The sequence below is a fragment of the Sus scrofa genome, chromosome 4 (assembly GCF_000003025.6).
Source record: "Sus scrofa isolate TJ Tabasco breed Duroc chromosome 4, Sscrofa11.1, whole genome shotgun sequence".
Lineage (NCBI taxonomy): Eukaryota > Metazoa > Chordata > Mammalia > Artiodactyla > Suidae > Sus > Sus scrofa.
Window position 1 is genome coordinate 91,241,163 of NC_010446.5, and position 21,519 is coordinate 91,262,681.

General features: G+C 48.3%; 1 protein-coding gene across 2 annotated transcripts in view; it reads right to left on the minus strand.

Moving 5' to 3' along the window:
• CADM3 (cell adhesion molecule 3) overlaps window positions 1-18,963 on the minus strand; it is a 32,764-nt gene extending 13,801 nt beyond the window's left edge. Inside the window, exons 1-2 of one of the 2 annotated variants that reach the window (XM_001929177.7) lie at window positions 18,702-18,944; window positions 951-1,052 (exon numbers count right to left, since the gene is read on the minus strand). In XM_001929177.7, the coding sequence (XP_001929212.4) occupies window positions 951-1,052; window positions 18,702-18,783 (184 nt within the window). In that variant the 5' untranslated portion in view covers window positions 18,784-18,944. Of the gene's footprint in view, window positions 1-950; window positions 1,053-18,701 lie in introns of both variants that reach the window. The other variant, XM_003481427.4, reaches the window with a different exon arrangement.

Here is a 21,519-nt window from a genome sequence, read left to right on the forward strand (position 1 = left end):
TCCCTAATTAAGCAATTTAAAGCAACCCCCACATTCCATGGGGCACTCACCTTATCCCCTGCCCTATCTGCTAATTTCCTTTTTTCTGGGTCACCAGCTCCATTTCTAAGGACACTTCAATGAGTGCTCCGGGCAGATAAAGGGTCTAAGAGTGAAGGTGGCTGGTGCTAGAGTTGATACCAAGTACCAGTGCTTCTGGGTGACTCTCCCCAAATTGGAAGCACGGAGACCGGCCTCTAGCTTTAGTGTTTAGAATCCTAAAACTTAAAAACTGACAGGGATCTTTGGGATCATGGAATCCAATTCCCTCGTTGTACAGATGTAGACCATGAGGCAATGGAGGTGAAGTGATTGCCTGAGATCACTCTACTGATGGGTGATTCCAGCCGGGACTAGAAACTTTCTGACTCTCCAGTGCAGTGTTCTTTTCACTGGAAAGCACCTCAAGTAATCATCTAACTTGAGACTTAAAACCACAATGTTGATATTAGTGAGCCAGAGACAGAGCTGGCTGGATCAACTTGGAAGTGACCTATTCCTTCCGCATCTCAATGAAAAGTTTGGGAAAACTTTCTTTTACTGCTAGCCATGTACCACTTCTTGACTAGTAATTCCATTGTCCCTGGTTCCCTTTGAGGAATTCTACCTCAATTGTGTCCTTCCAGAACCTCTTTATTCTGAGTAAGACACTCCTGCAGAATCATTTTATTTTTGGAAGAAGGGATGTAGGGGATACAGAGGTCTCTGTACTGGAGTAAGGGAAGGAGGAGTAGGCGCTGGAGAAGTTGGTGGTGTAGAACTAGGCACTAAAATGTCAAATGGAAAGGAAAAAGAGTTGTGTGGTAATGAGCGGAGTGAGTACATAGGTGGGGGGCAACATGAGTGGGAGACGATGTGAGGATGGCTGAGGGAACTGAGGGACATTGAGATGAGGGGGCCTGGATTCTCACCTTGACTGGCCAGCATGTCAGGGCTGCTCCAGACTGTGGAGCTGATGGCCTCGTCGAGTGAAGCCAGAGTTCCCAGCTCCAAATTCTGCTCCTGCCAGTAGCCTGGGGAGAGAGTCTCCATCAAGGATGAGCCCTACAGATAAGCTGCTATAGTTTGGGATCTGTACTTTCATTGCTGGGCATAAGGGGGGAGAGGACTGACTCCTATGAAAAGCAGGCTCACCAAGGTACCTAAGAGAAGACGGGTTTCTCACTAAGGGGAGAGATTAACCAGAGACCTGAAAACGGAAGTGAACTCCTTTTTCTAAGCGGTGAATTAAAGGAGGAGGCTAAGCTTTATCCAGCAATCATATAAAGTTAGCATCCACGGAGATCTTAGAGATCATCTGGTCCAGTTCTCCTAGTTCACATATGAGGACAAGGAAGCCCACAAAGGTTAAAAGTGACTTGGTGAAGGTCATACAGAAACATGAAAGATAGCCAGAGCCTTTTCATTCTTGATCCAAGAATGAAACACCGTATTATCTACCAAAACAACGGCAGGTTTAATAATTAGAAAATACGTGCTCATTTAATCCTTTACATAAACCAGTTAAATAAGTACACTGGTATTATCATGTCTACCTTGCAAAGTCGGAACAGAATGAAGTGACTTGCCCAAGCCATACAAATAGAACTAAGGCTGGAAATTAAATGCCTGATTCCAAATCTAAAACCCTATTTGTTTCAAGGTGACGCCCCTAGCACTGAAGACAGAGACCACAGGTAGGGTTAAAAGTCGTCCCACGCCTTCCCAGATAGTTACCTTCTAGAGGGTCCTCAAATTCTCAAATTTTCCTCCGCCATCCTCAATCCCACTCACTATTTTAAGTCACTGACTCTGCTCCCTCCTCTGACACAACAAACGCCCAAGGCCGAGTCACCACCTCTTTTCCTGGTTGGTAGCTCCTAAACCCTTTTGTAAAGTACTGCAGCGTGTCGACCTCTCTCTTCCCAACTCAGTCTGAGAAGCGGAGGGACAAAGAAACCGTCCAGAGAATCGTCTCAGGCTTTCCCGTCGTAAACGCAGAAGTAGCCAATCATGTGCGCAAAATTCCGTGACGTCATCGGCTGCTGAGCAGAGTTCGGAGTTGCTACTTGTCCCGGGCCTGGACTCCAGGCAGAACTTCGCCAATTGTCCCAGCGCTCTGGCTGCCGAGCCAGCAGGGCAGCGGGTGGCAGAAGAAAGGCGAGAAGGGGGCGCTGGGGCCAAGGGGGATGGGCGGAGAGAAGCGGGGAGGGTACGGGGTGGCAGGGGTGCGAGACTAAGAAGAGAAGAGGCACACGGTCTTAGGTCCGGGAGAAAAGAAAGGGGACAAGGGAGAGAAGTGCGGAATCAAAGGGAAGGAGGGGCGTGGGAAGGGGGAGAGGTGGGGGAAGGGAGGGGGTTTTAGAAAGAGTCAGAGCCTCCGGATAGGGCTGTAAGATAGCTTCAGAGGTACACTGGCCTTCAAGGAGACGCCTTCCCTCTCCTCTGTTCCTCACAGACATTTCCAGGAGGTTTAGAGAAATGACTCTGTTCTGGATCAGGAGAAGCTCTAATGCCCAAATGCGGAGGAGGAGTAAAGCAGAAAAATAATAATAATAAAAAAATATATATATAACAGGTAGAGGTAGGCAGGAAAGGGAAAAAGGAAAGTGCTTATGAAGAGAAACAGGGAGATGAGGATGGAAGAAAAGGCGGCCAGGAAGAGGGCAAGGGCGCCCAGATCCAAAGGAGACTCTCCCTGGGTGCCAGGCCCTCACCTTGCGTACTGCCTTCTGGACATCAAGGATGGAGGCAACCGGAAGTTGGTGAGTGTTTCCTGGTATTTTCCAGGTCTTGTGTTTGTGGGTGCTTCAGCACCCAGTGGGGAGCCACACTGGTTGTGCTGCAGCTTGGGATGGTGGGAGGACAGGGAGAAACCAGAGAGGGGTCAGTGCTCAACCCCACAGTATTGGTACCCAGTGCACAGAGGATGCACTAAATAAGCTTTTGCTCAAATGGAGAAAATAGCCATCGCCTACGTTGGCATAGGGCTTTCAGTTTGCAGTGGATTTTCAACCGTGAATTCATTTCATGTCAAAACAATCTTGAGGGAGAGGCAGCCAGCTAGAATCACTTTTTAGAGATGAGGTTTAGAGAGGTTCAGTGACTTACCTAAAGGCACACAAATAGCACACCCCTCAAGGATCCTTTCTCTCCCTGGTGGTGCTCTCAAAGCTTTTTCAACAGCCCCTGTTTCTTACAGCATTTCAGCCCATTGTGTTGCAATTTACTTGTTTAGCTATCAGCCTCCTCATCGAAACTTTGAGTTGGTGAAGAGCGGGAGCCTTCTCTTACTCATCTTTGTATCTTCAGCACTTAGCCCATAGTGGATTCTTGGTACATTTAATTGACTCTGGTAATTCATTCTGTCACAACTGGCACTGTGCTATGTCCATTCTTTACTCAGGCAGTGTGTATTCTGTCCAAGCAGCATGGATTTTTGTCTTCATTCTCTTGCTTTTTATTTCATGTGTGCTGTTTTCTGCCTTCTCCTCAGTTGCTTTTCTCCTTGCTTACATTCCTTTCATCCTTCCCCTCCTCCTGCATTTTGATGGCATTTATTTTTTCTGCATGGGATGAATGAGTGAAATGATGACACGGGTCATTCAAACCATACTGAATTGTTTAGATGAAGGGACTGATAATGAAACAAATAATCTCCAATAAATCGCATATTTGGGATATGCTTGATATCTTGTCTCCGTAGGTTTACAAATTACTAACTCTGGTTTGTTGTGTTTTAAGAAACTGATTAAGAAATAGCTGTGTGTGTGTTTTCTTCCCCTGTGCTGGGGGGTGAGATTTTCCCCTCTAATTTTACAATGTGCTCATGATCTCATGTCTCCTCTCGAGAACTGTCTATTAATATGCCTGAAAGTTTTCTTGCAGTTTTTATAAAATTGTACATCTGTAATGATACATTCTGAATAGCCACTCCCCTGAGAGCAGATGAGTGATTATAATGTTATTCACAGAAACACGGATAAGTGGCAGAAACTGTCACCTGGATCGTGAAAGGCTAGTGTTTGTTCTTTGGATTTAGATCACGCCAATCGTTTACGACATCTGCATAAACTCCCTCAAAGGATTCAGATGGGAAAGGAAAACTCAAGAGTGCTCTGAACAGGTGGCATGCACTTTGAAGTAGAAACAGTGACAATTCTGCTCAGGCAGGGTCATTGGAAGGAAATGCAGACCACGAGACCATTAGTAAAAGGGAAGCCCAGGTTATTCACGTAGAAAAACAGATAAAGAAAGCTCAAGTCATATGGGTACTATTGTTTTCCTGCTTAGAAACCTTCACTGACATCTCATTGTCTGCAGATAATATCCAGACCTATTAGCCTGGCTTACAGGGTTCTGTGTAGTCTGATGCCTTTCAGCTTTTTCTTTTCTTTTCGTCTTTTTAGGGCTGCACCAGTGGCATATGGAGGTTCCCAGGCTAGGAGTTGAATCGGAGCTGTAGCCACTGGCCTCTGTCACAGCCACAGCAGCTCAGGATCCAAGCTGCATCTGCAACCTATATCACAGCTCAGGGCAATGCCAGATCCTTAACCCACTGAGCGAGGCCAGGGATCAAACCTGCATCCTCATGGTTACGAGTCAGATTCGGTTCCGCTGAGCCACAATAGGAATTCCAGCTTTGTCTTTTCTTTACCTCACTCACCCAATATCCCAGACATAGGATACTATTTGGAGTCCTTTCTATAAACGCTTTGCTTTCCTGTGTACATTCCTTTTCCCACAGCCACTCTGGCAATAATGCCTTTCACCTGTCTTCACACATCGAGGCCCTATCCAAAGCCTACTTTTTGTGGCACTTCCTTCAGGAAGTCTTCCCTGGTTGCCTCAGGTGAAAATAATTTTTGATTTTTTTTTTTTTTTGAGTTGCAACACTTGATTGCTTTCCTTAAATTAGGCATTGCTCTACTTTTTTCTGCAGGTATATCTTCCCTCCTAAATTATGACGATTCTGCAGGTAGGGTCGATAGCTGTCCCATCTCTGTATATAGTACCAGCCCTGATATGGCATATAGTACTTCGGATGTGCTTAATAACTATTTATTTAGTAAGTGAATTGAAGATGCTGAGCATCTTAAATTGTGAGAACCAGGTTCAACATCTGCCAGTGAAGAGGAAATAGCAAACCAAACAGAATAGGAAGAAATGGGGCAAGGAAGAGGGTAGCTAATCCAGAGGCTGCAGCTCTAGAAGATGGAGAGGGGAATCGGTATTTATTGATTATCTTCTGTGTGTCGAGATCCAAGCTAAGGGCTCTATATTCATTATTCCAGAATAGCATTTTAATAGATATTATGATGCACATGTTAAGGATGAGTTAACGAAGACTCACAGAAAGTTAAGGAACTTATCTATATGATGCAACCAATAAGTGCTGGGATAGGGCAGCCTTTAAACCTGACCTCTCTGATCAGAAAGCCCAGACTTCCTGCACATCTTCATTTGACTGCCTCCCTTCGCAGAAGCATGTGCTCTGGGTGGGTGGTGGGGGCGGAGGGGCAGAGGTTATAGGTGGAAAGACTCCTTCCTGCATTGTGGGCCAAGGGTTGCTCACCCAAACAATATTTACAACACTCACCTGCAACCCATGATAAAATAACAGTGTAGCAAGTTGGAAAGTGGTGCTTGTGGTGGTGGCGTGATTCGTACCCACTGAATTACATTTTTAATTGGATTTCTTAGTGCGTCTTCATCTATACCTTTTGGGGGCTATTTTATGCACCCCAAAGAGCCTTACAATTTGGCTAACCAAGCAATATATGTGTTTGGTTAAAACTAAAAGAAGCCCCTCACGTTTTCATAACATTCTAGGACCAAGGCTAAAAATCAAGATGGTCTTCTTGTTTGCTTTCAGTTGTCTGGGGGTGTTTCTTAATCCCTAGTTTATTTACCCATGGGTTCTAGTATCTTTATGACTCCCAGCCTTTTAAAGGACAGAGTATCCCTTTCATCCGCTGATTTCCTCTTGAGGGATTATTCCTATTAAGAGTAACAGAGGTGGGAACTGGAGACTTACAAACGTGCCTCTTGAAAGCATATGTTGGCACATGTGATTCCGTTTTTCATCCATAGTACGGCACACACCCCCCCCCCACAGTAACTGCTAAATAAATATTTATTGGATAAATAGGTGAGTAACTCAAATGAATAAAAATGGATCATGCCTCCAATTTAAGTGGCGCCGGTAGGAAAGTCTGTATGCTGGTGTAACCCCTGACTGCTTGGTTTATGTGTCTTCCCTGCCCTGTAGGTTTTGGGAATCTACAGTGCCTTGGCCTGAGGGCCATGTGCAGGGTCACAGGTACATATTTGAGGTGGTGGGACAAGGAGGCAGTGTGCCCTTGCCGAACTGCTGCCGGCCCTGCCAGTGCTTGGGTCCAGAGCTCCACTTCCCAGATTACAGAGAACACCAGCTCCCCGAGTAGGAGTTGATGGTGATGGTGATGGTGATGATGATGACTCAGCATTTCTCTAACTCCAGAGTTAAAAATACTCTTCATCCCAGCCTACTTGTTATTCCTCACGACTACCATGACAGGTGGGTGGAGGAGTGTTATCGCCAAGGGAAAAACACACTGGGGGCTGTGGCCCAGAATGCCGAAGGGACCCACTTTTAGAAGGGCTTACCACCCCCAGTGCTGGGCTCCTTGGCCAGGTGATGTCACTCTGATTCTTCCCTGACCCTTAGCTGCAGAGTGAGTTCTTGTCTGTATTTAGAGCACATACTGAAGAGAATGGCCATAGCCAAATCAGAATCAGAACTCAGCCCCTGGAACTTTTCTCTGTGCTCAGAGTTACGTTTTCCTTTAACAGTGAAGGCTGGCTTTCTGCATTTGGAGGGAGGTGAGCCAGTTCCATCTGAGGCCTGACTTAAGCAATAACTGCAAGATTTGAGAAGGGAGTTATTTTGACTTGGAGTGACTTCAGAGCACAACACAAAGATCACAAAGGACTCTCTTTACACTTCATTTTCTACGATTGCTCTTGGGCTGCCAGGAATGACACTCCTACTGAGGTCACTGCATAGTTTCCTAGTCTAAGATCCTGAGGCAAGGCTGTCAGAATCTTCTCTCGCTTCCCGCTCTGCAATCCTTTCTGACTTGGTCTTCCTCTAAGTTCCTAGTTCCCTTCTATTCCCAATATTACGGTGCAGTCGGACCAAAGCAAGCCAGGGCCCTAGAGGTAGGAGTTGTGGGTCACCTGGGCTTGTCTGTCTTTTCAGGTGCACTGACTTCTTCTCCTGTTGCTCCTCCAGGCAGGCTCCTGTCCCCTCACGGGCAGCGGGAGCCCCTAAAGGATCGCCTTGCTTAGCTCATATATGCTCCAGCTCACATCCACTTCAGAACCTCAGAGCTCAGTCACGCTTCAGCTGCCTGCCTTTCCGATCCTGGCCTTCTCTCCAGATCGCTGCCCCCCTTTCTGGCTGGGCTGCTGAGCCCTTCCTTGTTGCTTCCCGCCATCATTGCTGTGGCTGTCTGCTTTTTCCTCCTGGAGGCTTGTTTATCTACTTTCCCTCTGGCTCCCAATAGCCTCTTGGGCCTTAAGTCACTGCTTTCTGGGGCATTGCTTTGCTCTCCCACGAGGCATACAGTGAAGCTGGATTGGTGAATAGGTGGGGAACAGAACCTTCACTATAACAAGTGCCTCATATGCTGATTAGCCCTGTAGCTTGGTAAAGTGTGGCCAAGATTTGCAGAACCAGGGATCCTATTCTGTTAGAGGAGCCAAGAGATTTAGGTTTGGAAGGGACAAATCTGGCCTCAAACAGGTTTATTATTGGTTCCATCCTAAGCAGTTGTTGAAAATGAAAGGCTTTGTTTCTTGGGCTTAGAGTGATATGGAGCTTAGCTTTTCCAGGCTGAATGAGGAGGAGAGACTCTTAAGGGTAGTTGTCCGGCCTTCTGTGGTGGGAGCGAGGGTGCAGATAAAACAAAAGCTTATCTTGGTGTTAACCCTCTTGTCATTGAAAACAAACAAATCTCCACAAACATAATTATTCCACATGTTTTCCCATATCCAAATGTTTGAAAAAAAGTATCCACGTTTAAGGTATCATGAATATTTGAATATTTGATCTGTTTGTAGTCAATTTACATGTCTGGTCGTTTTCTGCTGACCCCTAATGGCCAGAGGTGGTTATTCCTAAAACCTTTTGGAGTCGGCCAGATAGGGATAGAACTCATGTCCTTTCTGACCCCCTATTACCAAAGGCCAGTAACTCTCCACCCTCTCTTTTGGCACCTCATTCTTCCCCAAATATTTCCCCCTCTCTGATTCTTAGGAGCATAGACTTTTCGAGTTGACAAGAATCCTACGAAGCATCTAAGGCAACCTTTCCATTTCAAAGAACCATCAGAGAGGCTTAGAAACTTCCCTACGGTCACACAGGCAGCTCGTGGGAGCTGCAATTTTAACCTCAGTCTGCTGTTCTCATCTTCATTTGATAGCAGTCCTGTGAACTAGCTATTTTGGAAGTGAGTTGCCGTTTAGTGAGATTTTTCTTCCAGTGACGTCCACTATTCCTGCTTCCCATCCCCCCATGCATTGTAGTCAGGAACCCCAGGACCCTAGACCTCAAGGGAAGTAACTTTACTAAATGCTGGACAGGCTAGGGAAGTTGGGGTGAAATGAGGAAGGACTCCCCGAAGGTGCAAAAATGGCACCTTTCCAAACTTTAGGATCTTCTTGGCAGATTCAGGTTCTCACAGAAGAGAAAGCCAAGAGGCAGAAGCCTCTTCCATGCCCTTCAGAGTTAAAAGGGTGATGAGGAGGACAGGCCGTGTGTATGTGTGCGTGCCGGCACCTGCGTGGTGGAGAGCTGGAGGATGCTAGCCTGCCGGTGAAGTGGGAGACAGAGACTAGAAGAGAGAAGAAAAAAAAGCAGAGGAGCTTGTCCTATTCTTGAGCGAGTGAGAGAAAAAATCTGGAGGCAGAAGTGGGCTTGCAGTAGGCTGGGGCGGGGTGTGGGGGGGTGCCTCAGAGACTTAGTTAAGATTCTGAGGAGCAGAGACTGGGAAGTGGGTGGCAGAGAAGGAGGTGGGGACAGCTGTTGCTTTGATTTGCTATTGAGTCAGTGTTCTCGGTGCATTAGCACTGGGAGGGAGCCCCAGGCTGGCCCCCAACAAAAACAAGCCCCTGGGGAGCCAATACTGTGTTGTAGCAAGAACTGCAGTTGGGAGACAGTAAGGAAGGGGATCTAATCCTGAAAGAGCCCCTTCCGAGCCTTAGCTCCTGTCTTCTAGGGCTGAGCTGTGTGCTTCAGACAAGTGTCTAGTGTTCTGTACTGAGCCACTAGGTGGGGGGCTATGCGACAGAGGAGAGGGACAGAGGGACAGAGCTGCTGGGAGAGCTCTGACTTTCATCAGCTGTTTCTCAAGTTAAGTCCCTAAGGCCAGGCATGAAGTCATGCCAGCTGATGACAGTCCTGAGCCATTTTAGAAGTGTCCTTTTACCTCCATCTCCCCATTCCCTTCCCACCTTGCTCACATGCTCAGAAATCCGGACAGGCATGACCCGGGGGTCTACATTCTAATGCAATAGAGAGTCAGGAGGCCAGACTTTGAACTCTTAGACATTCCTGGAACCAAGTGCAGGCACGTTATACCTCTTCCCTGAATCTCTCTAGCTGCTTTCACACGGATATAATAGAACTAGGGGGAAAAAAAATCACCCCATCTTAGGAAAGTACTTAGGAAAGGAAACATAATAGACTCAGTGTGGAGTAAATGAAAGCATGATTCAGTTTAGCTCATTGGAAAAATATGTTTAGCTATGAGAAAACAGGGACTGGGAATGGGCAGGAAAGCCCAGGGACATCAGGGAGAAGTATAGAACAGAGTCCCCAAGGACCAGAAGTCTCCATCCTGCTTCCAAAGCCTTGCTCCTACCTCCCAAGGCCTCAGTATCTGTTTGAGTGCCTGGATGAGTTCCCTTGCTCAACAGCCTCTCTCTTCTCCTCCTGTGCCTTTTAACGTCGCACTTTAGATATTTCAGGCTGATGGCTTGGTGTGGTGGGATAACAATGCTGTGCCGAAGTTTAATTTGTTAGAAGTCAGGCAAGAAAGCATTCGTCTCTGCTGGCTCTCATTTTACTGACTTGTTTTTACGCTTTCCCTTCACTAGGTGATCGGAGTCAGGGTGTGGATGACAGGTTCAGGGCCGTGATTGGGAGCATCACGTGGAGAAAAAAGGTGTTCTGTTCTACACACCCACACTCCTCTGGGTTCCCCTCTTTCTCCATTCTGAGCTCAGATTCAGTCGCTTCCCTCCACTTTTCTCACCTAAAAATGTATTTTTTTCCCCCAGCAAGTGGCACATTATTCAATTCGCATTACTTTGTGCCTTCCTGAGAATTTAACTCTTCTCTGAAACAGACACGGTCTTCCACGTCTACAGACCGCACAGTCCTCTGAATGCCAAACACTTCTGCTCTGACCCAAAGATTTCCTCCCCGCCTCAAACCTTCACTGAGTGTCTCTTCTTCAGTGTGGATATACATTCAGTTGTGTCCCTCAAGATGCATATTTATTCTAACCTGGCTATCCCCTTTTTCTCCTTCTGAATGTGTCTCTCAACACACTCATGACACACTACAATGTTCACATCTGTTTTCATTTCTTTTCCAGCTTTTCTTGACCCAGATACGGAGCCCTTTTCATAAGCCTGTTATTAATCAGAACCCCTTGGTTCCAGAAAACCATATGGTTTAAACTCCGAGACTCTCCCCAAAGCAGAATTCAGGCTCGCTCTCTCTCCTGCTCCAACTCTCCAGGAGAGGGCCAGAATCCTCTTCTCCCCAGGGCTGAGGCTCCGTCCATCTGTCACTGACATTGGACTCCAGGGCTTGGAAACCAGAAGAGAGTTGGCATTAAGCGACCGTTGAGGATAAATGAGAATGTGGGAGGCCAGTGGGCTTAGTGATGGTGGTTTTTGTGTTTGAGATTAGAGGATGGAGATGAGGGGAGGGTATAGATGTTGTGTGGAAAGATCTCATCTTTAAGGACTAGAGCAAGAACTGGTACGAACAAGTGAGCACAGTTGTCTCACTGTTATTTTTGCCTTTGCAGAGGTACAAGTGATTAGAAGCAGATGGTAAAACGGCCCCTCGTTTTATGATAATGAAAGCACTTGGCTCCAGGCTCTTCAAAGGCTGACCTAGGTAGGCCAGGCTAAGTCTCAAGTTACTTGTCATCAGTGTATTTATTAAACTCTTTCTAGGTTTCCAGGAGGTATTGGGCATGTAAGTCAGAGACCCAGTAAACCAGTTTTGGAGGTTTTTCCCTGTCTGAGGTTTTGGCTGGAATTCTGGAATCAAAATCGGAAGCAAAGAGCCAGGTCCCAGATGAACAAAGAACCTCAGAAACAAGGACTGCACATACCCAGTGAAATCTGGTATTGCAAGTACTGGTTCTCCATTCTGCCCTGCTAGTATCTGGGGCTACATGAAGAAAGTGAGAGCTAAGTAATGGCCAGCCTAGAGATGAATGGCTGAGATACCAGCCTTCCTTCTCTTTTCTTTTTCCCTAGGGTGGGGTGATGCATCTGACCTTTCTGACCCTGAACTGGAAGTAAATGAGCCAAAGGTGCTTATAATTAGCAATCAATACACAATTAGTGTAGGTCTAGCTGGGGTAAGGAAAAATAAATCCTTAGAGAAAACAGTGTTTTAGTTCTTTATATTATTTAGTTTTCTTACCATTCTCCTAGAGACCTCCAAGAGATAGTGAGAGATGACAGGGTTAAAGAATCCCAGAGGTAAGAGCTCACATAGAAGAATGATACGTATCTTGGAAAAAAGGTTGGAATCTCTGCATTAGGATCCTTTCAGAAACATGTCTGCTCTTTATGAGAATAAGGGGCTCAGGGAGATGAGTAGATGGGAGCTACTCCAGCTGTTACCATAACCCTAATTCTGTCTTCCTGAAGGCTCACTCATGGAGATAAATCACTTCCATTACTTGTCCTTGAGGGATGAAGTTTCTCCTTGTTTCAAATAAGGAAATGGAAGAGGTGTTTTGGAAGTTAATTCTGGAAACCTGTCTCCCCAGCCTCACTCCGGTGTAGGTCATTCATAAGTGTTACCGCCTATATGAACTATTATGCAAAATTGACATAGGGAAATCAGCATTTAGGGGAAGAGAAGCTTGTAGCTCTGATACGATGGGAGGAACAGGCTGTCTAGTCTCAGACTGGCAGGGGCTGAGCATTCTCGGCTCCTTGCCGCACTTGACGTCATCAGTTTATTGGCAGATACCCCAAAAGAGTAGCAGAGTCCAGTTTAAAGATGCATCTCCTGAGATGTGGCCAAGGACTTGGACTCTGGGATAGGACGGTTATATTTAAGGCCATTTATTCTGTACAAGATGGTTATAGTGATGAGGAACATGAGTCAGGGGTTTGATATTTGTTTTCTGTGCCTCTCATATATTGAATTCCTCTATTATCTGTTCTGATAACCCATCACTACATATTGTCTTTATGTTTACTGCTAAGGGTGAGGGGAAAGGGACAGGATAATTAGAGTTCGTTGTCAGGCTCAGAGTGGTGTTAAGAGGTGCACACTCTTAAACTGAGTAGGACTCAGTTTGCATTCCACACTTATAGTGTATATGTGGTTACTGTAGATGAGCAATGCTGTCTCAGCCTAAACCACGACTATTTGTAGTTCTGTTTTAAATCTGTGAGTCCATGTATGGCAAAACACTTGATCCTTCTGAGGCCATTTGAGGTCACTCTAGGTCCTAGTCTCCTGAACATCGCAAATGACACTTTCAACCTCAAAACTATTGGCTCTTTTTGTCCCTTTCCCATAGGTGATGAGGTGGTTGTGAGGACTCTCCAGAGCTGATCTCCAGGTCTTGTCCCCCTCTTCCTGGTGGAGCAGGTCAGGGGTCATGGCCGAGATCATATGTGTGTTTATAGTAGAAGGAGGGAAATTCCAACCCTGTTCTGAGGGCTGCACTGTGGAGAGTAAAGAGATTAGGAAGCTTGGAGGGAGAGCAGGACCACGGAGAGCAGCAAGAAGAGCCTGGAGTGTCCCCGTCAGGGGCTAGCACCATGGAGAGCTCAAAGCACCTGTGGTTTGTTCTACAAAGAACAGGGGAACAGAGATCACAGGCTAAGGCATCTCCAAACAATCAAACCCCAAAGCAGACATCAGTAGACATCAGGGCTTCTGTTAGGATCACGCTGTACCCATCCCTTGCTCTCAAAGGCCTCCTGAATACTTCGTTTGAACCTGCCACACATACGACCAAGAGATTGTGCTAAAAAGTGAGGACTGCCACCAGACTGGTCAACACGAGCCCCGGTAATTATGAAAATGACCCAGGTATCAGTGGTGGTAGAGGGGATGTTGATTTGCTACAACCAATTATGAAAGACATTAACAGTATCTTTTAATATAAGAAACCGTGCCACAAAGCCTGTGTCCCTGCAGAGACGCTAGGCATGAGGAAGCCAAAACGTGTATTACAATCAGATAGGGTACGAGCTGTATCAGGGTCCAAGTGCTCTAAGGCATCCCAAATTGCCGTGAATAGTCCAGTCTTGATCATGGATCATGGGATGGATTATGCCTCTTAAAAAGGGTATTGTCCTCAGGACTTAGAGGCCTCTGTGTAAGTTGGGAAATCTGGCCACTCTCCTTAGACTTGGGGGACATTTTGATAAAGGAACAGATCATTCTCTCTTTTAGTACTTGTTGCTTCAGTGAAGAATACGTAGCTTGCTGAGTTTCTATTTTGTAAAACTCTCAGCAGCTTCATGTGTTCGAGACTCCTGACATGGCTTCTCAGTGCTAGAATGGATGGATCTCCTTGTTATAAGAGGCTCGGATTGGGTTTTTACTTGGGTTATGAAACACCTGAGCATCAGCTGGTTCTGACCTTGTAAAGAATCATCTCTACTGCTGATCCTAGAAGAAGAGGCAGGTCTTTGGCCCCCAGAGACTTGTTCTTCTCTGTTTTACATCTGCACGGAGCATTTGCTGGTAATCTGACTGAGTTCTGAGAGACTCGGATCTTTTTCTGATGGCTTGCTTTTCCAGGCTCTTTTTCTGGTGATTTGTTTCTCTTTATTTCTTAAAAGCATTCCCATGGGGATTGCTATTCTCAGAGTTTGTGGATGGACCTCTAAGACATGACCTCATCCAGGAAGCACAATGTTCCAGTACATGACTTGCCGCCAGTGATTAAGTGGGAAATTTAACTTTTAGCACGAAAAGTGAAGGGAGAAGATATAATGACCCAAACTTTCTAATACCCTTGCTTTTGTGTTCAGTAGCGTCAGGAAGGAGCTGGTCCAGTCCACAGCTTGCTTTCATGGAGGATCTGGAGCCTAGATTACTACCCTTCAGTGCAAGTCCATTACTTAGTCATAGATGACAAAAAAGGGATTGTGGAGCCAGTTCTAGTGGAGTAGGAAACAGCAAAGAAATGTGACTAGCCAAGCCCCAGGGGTTTTAGTTCTCTGATGATAGCTGTAAGGATTTTTTCCTAGGTCACTTTTTGTGACCTAAGGACAAGCAGCTTTTGATTCTATTGTACATATTATTGGACTTCAGGAAAGTAGTAACAGCCAAGGAGTGCCAAAATCAGATCTAAGGCTTTTCAGAGCAATGGCCCAACTACCCAGTCTGTCGTTTCAAAGTGACCAGAACACCAAAAAGATGCCATCTGTGGAATTTTATGGCTGCAGAACTATGAGTCATTCTTCAAGTGAATAGTGAATGTCTCCAACAAGGCACTCTTGAAATTAGATTTGGACCTCCCTTCTTCCTCAGTTGGAAGAGGAAAGAGAGAGAGGGAGAGAGTGTGGGAGAGAGGGAGAGAGGGAGGGAGGGAGGGGGGCAGCGCCAGCCTAAGGGTAGCGAGCTGTCTCGTTTACTTTCTGTCTAGGGCAGAAGATTTCAAACTGTATGTAGCAGAATCACAGTTTGTACCCGGAGTGAAGGGGAAGCCAAGAAGGGTGAGAGGGCTCCAGGTCTGTCTTCTCTGTTTCAATAAGGGTAATTCTCCTTTGATCTGTTTTATTTATTTGATAATGGACTTTCACATCTTTAAAGATAAACATGAGAAAACCACTATTAAAAGAAATGACTAAACCAATGGTGCTGCCTAACCTTAGGGAGAACTTAGGACAGAATTTATGGTAGAACCGCTGGATGGATGGCTGACATGCCACAGCTCAGACCCACATTAGACCCATGACAGGTTCTGCATGGAATTAACTACACTCTTGCTATACCAGTGACTCTCGGATGGTCTCAACCCCCCTGTGCCAGAAAATGCATATGTCTGAAAGGGAGCATCTCCTTCCCAAGGGTTCCCAGCTGCAACTGGGAAGAGAACAGGAAGAGAAACAGAACAGCTACAGCTGCGACTAGGAACAGAAACTGGATGGAGTGGGTCTGCCAAGCAGATCCGTGGGCAGCTCTAGAGTGAATGCCTGCTGGACTTCTCCGGCACATTGGGCATGATCTCTACACTGGGCACCTGGCCAGGGGGCTGCAGAATGGACGGCAGTGGACAGAAGGTCATTGGGAAGGGGAAGATATTCGTGTGTGAGGCAGTGCAGTTCAAGGTTAAATTGCTGTAGGCTGATCTGAAGCAAAGGGAGGCTGCCCACCTGTCTGTCTCTGCACTGGATCAGCTCAGAGTGCTGGGAATAACTTGAGAAGGAAGAATCCCAGGAAGGCTGCTTGCAGTGTTGAGTGTCTAGCTGCTCACCAGAGAGATAACTGCCAGAACATTAGGTTCACGGGCCTTGTATCCCCCAAACCTGGGACTGCCAGCTTCCGATGAGGCTAGTGGAGACATGTGAGCAGGAGGGGCAGGTGACAAGCTCTGAGCATCTAAAGCTTTCCTGAGCTTCTAGCCACAGCGCTAGTGGCCATGTTCAGATAGCTGTTGTTTGTCCTTCTCCAACCTGTCAATCCTTGTTCAGCCTCATGAAACCTATACCCCAGGGAGCTGTATAGCCTAGAAGCACATGAAGTTTGTTTTCCTCATTCTAAATGGAAATAGCCACTCTATCATACACCTTTGGCCTCTCCATCATCAGTGTATTACAATATCTTGTCCTTAAACTTTGACACCACATCTCCTTTTTTAGGTCAGTCATCACCAGGTAAGCTACATACTGCTGAGCTCCAGACCCAGGGTCTCAGGCCAAGTTCGAGGGTACTAGGCACACCTTGCACACGATCCTGGGCAGCATGGCCTTCAGCGCCATCATTCCTGGGCCTTAAATCTGTGCACCTGCCTCTCACATCAGAGTTGGCCTTTTTAGATCCAGAAACTAAGAAGTAGAATCAATTTAGATAGAAGAGCATATGTGGCTGTATCTCTTGTACATCAGTGCATCCTGCAACGTGACACACCAGGCATATGTCCACTGTCTGGGCAGATGATGCTGTATAAGGAAAGCAATGCTTGACTTGATTCTTTCTCAGGAAAGGTCTCCCTCTCCATCCCCCAGTTCTCACCCCCTCCTCTAGAAAGTCTCCATTCAAAAGTTAGCACCTTCCATGCTTCCCTCAAGCCACTGCTCTGAGACATGTATATAAATATGAGGCTAGAGCATCTCTCTTCCTTGAAACATTGAGCCTGAGTAAGGGCTGGGCCCCCAAACTGAGGACTGAGAAAAAATAGTGCAGCTGGTGAAGAAAGACTTGGCCAGTATGTGGATTTAGTCTCCAGAGTTTACATCCTAGAGCTGAAGAGCCTGTAGCTTTCTGGGATGACTTCTTTCTGTTTAGGTCTCATCCTGGTCCCGTCAGTTCCCATTGCAAACAGGTGTAGTTTGGGTCGCACTTGTCTCTCTTAAACACAGCTAGCAGGATGGGAAGGCCAGGGGCTGCAGGTAAAAGTCAAGGCCTAGTAGAGGGTCCTTAACGCAGTGCACACAGCCAGCTGCCTCTCCTCGGCCTTGCACTTAACCTGCGCTCCCTCAGGACTCTTCTCACCTCAGTGAGTAGGGTCACGGGTACAGTCCTCTGGGGAAGGGGGATTCCACATAGGGGAGAGGAGGAGCTGCTATCACTGGTGACTAGGGCAGGAACTCCCTTTGGGGCGTGTTAATGGATACAGGGTAGAAGGAGTCAGCCAGCCAGCTGGGGGTAGGGGCTCTCCAGTGTTCCCACGCCAGCAGAAGCTCCTTTATCAGGATGGAGACAGGGCTGGGGGACGAGGTCAGGCGAGAGGGAGCAATTATTCCTCCAGCACCCTGGCTCTTCGCCTCTTTCCTTCAGATGAAATTCTCTACATCATCCTCCCCAGTTTCAACCCCTCCCCTCTCCACCCCCGCCCCGCCCTGTGCCCATCCCTGCTGGCCACTGGGTCCATCGCCCAGGAGCCACCTCCCCTTTCTCCTCCCCTGCGGTTCTGTTTTTCGTTGGCATCTGGCCGGGCATAGCCATCACCCTCCCCCTCACTCTCCCCACATCCCTTGGCTCCGCAGAGGTCCCGGTCCCTCGTCCCCTCCTCCAGCCCAGCCCGCCTCTGATAGGGGCGGAGGAGACAGGAGGATGCATTCCTTTAGTCCCTTCACAGCCTGCCCTCTCTCCTTCAGGGACCTGAGGCTCTGAGCTGTGGCTCCCTTCCGGTCTCCCTACAAACTGCCCCCTGCCACCCTGTTAACTGTCAGTAGCCTTTAAGAAAGCTGAGGTGCCCCCACAGCGCTGACCTACATAGCCAGGGCCAGGGCGGGAGGGGCTCTTCCCCAAGTCCCCTCACCCCTGGCCCCGCCTCCTCCCCCCCTTCATCTCCCTACTGTTACAAACCCAAGAAGATTTGAGTTTCAGACTGAAGCAAGAGGGGCTAAGCAAGCCACCCCACCCCAAATTTGGAGAATCAATCTTGGTCCAGGAAAGCTTTGGGCTTTCTCTGCATCCTCCTCCCCAAATATCTTCATCCTTCCTTTTGCCCAACCTTCCCCCACTGCCTCCCCCCGCCTCCTCCGCTCTTGTCTGGGCTTCTTTTCCCAGCTTCTGCCGCCGCCAGGGATATTGCCATCCCGGGCCCTCTCCGCCCAGTGTTGTTGTTTTGCTCCAAGGAGAAGCACCCCCCTCCCTGTTCCTTGCCCACGCCCCCCTCAACAGCCTCACCCAGGCCCCCTTCCCTGCCCACTCCAAGCTGCGCCGCGGGTGAAGGGGGGCGGGGGAGCAGAAATGTTTGCATACAGCAGTTTGGGGGATTGCACTGGCTACCCAACCCCTCCAGACATACATACACAAACACCCGACACACGCCCTGACTGAAACAGCGACAAATCTCACTCCGCCCCCAACACACACTGACACAGACATACACACAGATACTGACACAGAAACGCAGAACCAGACACCAACACAGACGCGCACACCCAGACACACACACGGACCTCAACACATCTAGACCTCTGGCTGCTTATAACAGCCCCAGACCCCAGGTGCACACGCAGACACACTCGACGGTGTGCAAGGAGGGTGCCTACCCGGCACACCCCACGGTCCACAGAGACACGGATGCTCAGAGACAGACACAGGGGTATTAACAGCGACTGGCGACTTTAACCCCCGGTTCCAAACAAAGCCAACAGGCTCCCTCCGCCCACGCTGCCGGTCCGAACCCCCGCCCCGGCCCCTCCCCACCTCCCCTGGCGCCGCCCCCTCCCTCACTCACCGTCCTGGGAGAGGTTGGCCCCGCCGGGCGCCCAGCAGCAGGCGAAAAGCAGGAGCAGGGGCAGGGCTGAAGGGGCCCCCATCGCGCTTCCCGGCCGGCTCCCTGGCTGGGCGCTGGCGAGCCTGGGTCCCCAGGGGCTGGGGCTGGGGTGGGGGGGTAGACGACGACACTGACCGAAAGGGCGCCCCCGAGCCGCTTCGGAGCCCGGGGCCGAGGCGGGGACCGGGAGGGAGCCGGCGCTGCTGCAGTCGCGGGGATTAAATAGGGCGCTCGGAGCAAACCATTCTGTTGGAGGTGGAGGGGGGGTGACGGGGGGCTGGGCTGGTCGCGGGGGGGACAGCCTGCCGCATTCCCCACTCCCCCCGCCTCCAGCACCCCCTCCGCGCCGTCGTGGTGCCTTCCACCTTCTCCCCCGGGAGCTCCACCAGCCGGGTTCGGGTGTGGAGCAGAGGGAGCGAGCTGGCTCAGCAGTGGGACCCGGCGCCCACCCCTCTTAGGCTCGGGGTGGAGGGAGGGGAGTCGGACAGGGCCCTGGGCCAGCTGGCGGGAGCGGCCACTGCAGGCCTGGGCAAGGGCGTGCCCACTAGCCCGAGATCCTCCAGCCCCGCCCTCCCTCCTTTGGCAACTGGGGATCCCCAGGAGCCCTGGGGTCCCCCTGTCAACAGTGTGCTCAGGGACATCTCAGCAGTGGTTGACCAGTTGCCTTGCTCATTCTCTGAAGAGCTAACATCCCTAGTTCCTCTGGCCCAAGAGCCCCAAGTTATACGTCCAGCAACAATTTGTGGCCCCAGGCAATATCCTTTGAAAGGCGTCTTCCAGCAAACCCCTAGGCCTTGGGATCCACGCTTCCTTCAGTCCCTCCTCGAAGACTGACTCTCCTACTCTTCCCCCCCACCGCACCCCACCCCCGGCCCCAAACACAGTGATTTCTCTTCAGACTGCCCAACCAAGCAGCCTACAAAACCACTCAGTTGTTTGCCCCCTTAATCCTTCCTGTTCCCCCACTTTACTGCCGGCCCTTACCCTCAATATTTTTCTTCTTTCTTAATACTTCAGAGAATCTTGTCCTTCCCTCTCAAGTTTTAGTGAGTAATCTTCCGGGATGAATCTACAGATCTTCAGGAAGCTGCCCCCTTTAAGGACCCCTGCATCTGTGGTTAATGCAGTTCTCAGTGCCTGAGGCCAGATATAAGATGGATGAGAGAGGCTGGATGACTCTACTTGCTCTTGGCTCAAGAGTTCCAAACCCCTGGGGTTTGCTAGTATTTTTTTGTTTGTTTGTTTTTGTTTTCTGTGACTGAGGATCTCTGGGAGAGTCTTGGTACATCCCAGAGAGAGACCCTTCCGAGTCAGTTTTGCTCAAACTTAACTTTGGGGCATACATTCCTAAATTTTACAATCTCTGAATCAGATAATTTTACATATATAAGGATTCTTGGAAAATATTTGACCCAACCCCTTATTACACAGGTGCAGCTGAGATTGTAAGTGTATTAACTAATCTACCTAAGGTTATTTTGGCAGGTAATACTAGAAAACACAAGTGTTAGCCAGGACGTGGAACAATAGAAATTTTTTTTTGGCCACACCTTTCGCATGCAGAACAGTGGCAACTCTGGATCATTAACCTGCTGCCCCACCAGGGAACTCCTGGAACAGTATCATCTTTATTTTTTATTTTATTTTATTTTTTTATTTTTTATTTTTTTGTCTTTTTTGCCATTTCTTGGGCTGCTCCCACGGCATATGGAGGTTCCCAGGCTAGGGGTCCAATCAGAGCTGTAGCTGCCAGCCTATGCCAGAGCCACAGCAACTCGGGATTCGAGCCGCGTCTGCAACCTACACCACAGCTCACGGCAATGCCGGATCGTTAACCCGCTGAGCAAGGCCGGGGACCGAACCCGCAACCTCATGGTTCCTAGTTGGATTCGTTAACCACTGCGACACGACGGGAACTCCCAGTATAATTTTTAAAGTGCCCTCCAATCCTGTGATGGCAGTTTTGTCCCTGGATGAGGGACCTGTCTTAGGACTCCTGGACCAGTCCCCTCTCTGCACCGATTCTGCCTCACCGTGCTAATCTTTAATGTTTGGGTCATCTTTTCCCTTCTCAGACAGGCTTTCTCAGCTGCCTGTGGTGGCCTTAATGTCTCTGTCACCTAGTTACTCAAAGTCAAGGATGTAGAAAGTACTTTGTAATCTGTAACACTCTACATAAACATTAGTTACTGGTGGAGAGGCCAACAGAGACTATTTTCCAGGAAGACCCTTCAGAATAGTCAGAGAGCTGCCCCATTGTTTTACTCTCTCTGTAGAGTTTATCTATGGTTTCTAGGAGAAGAGCTCTGCCTATCTCTTGACCATTTCCTGGGTGTCTGGGTATTATTAAGAATTTTTTGCAGAGGTCCTGTCGTGGCGCAGCGGAAGCGAATCTGACTAGGCACCATGAGGTTATGGGTTCGATCCCTGGCCTCACTCAGTGGGTTAAGGATCTGGTGTTGCCGTGAGCTGTGGTGTAGGTCGCAGATGTGGCTCGGATCTGGCATTGCTGTGGCTGAGGCGTTTGCTATGAGTGTAGCCCTAAAAAAACAAAACAAAAAAAAAAGATTTTTTTGTAGGACAGTTTTTACCACAAGGTCCTACTGTATTGCACAGGGAACTATATTCAAGATCCTGTGATAAACTAAATGGAAAATAAGGTGAAAAAGAAGATACGTATGTAACTGAATCGCTTTGCTGTACAGCAGAAATTAACACAACATTGCAAATCAGCTATTACTTTAATAATTTTTTTTTTTAAAAGGACAGTTTTGGACTA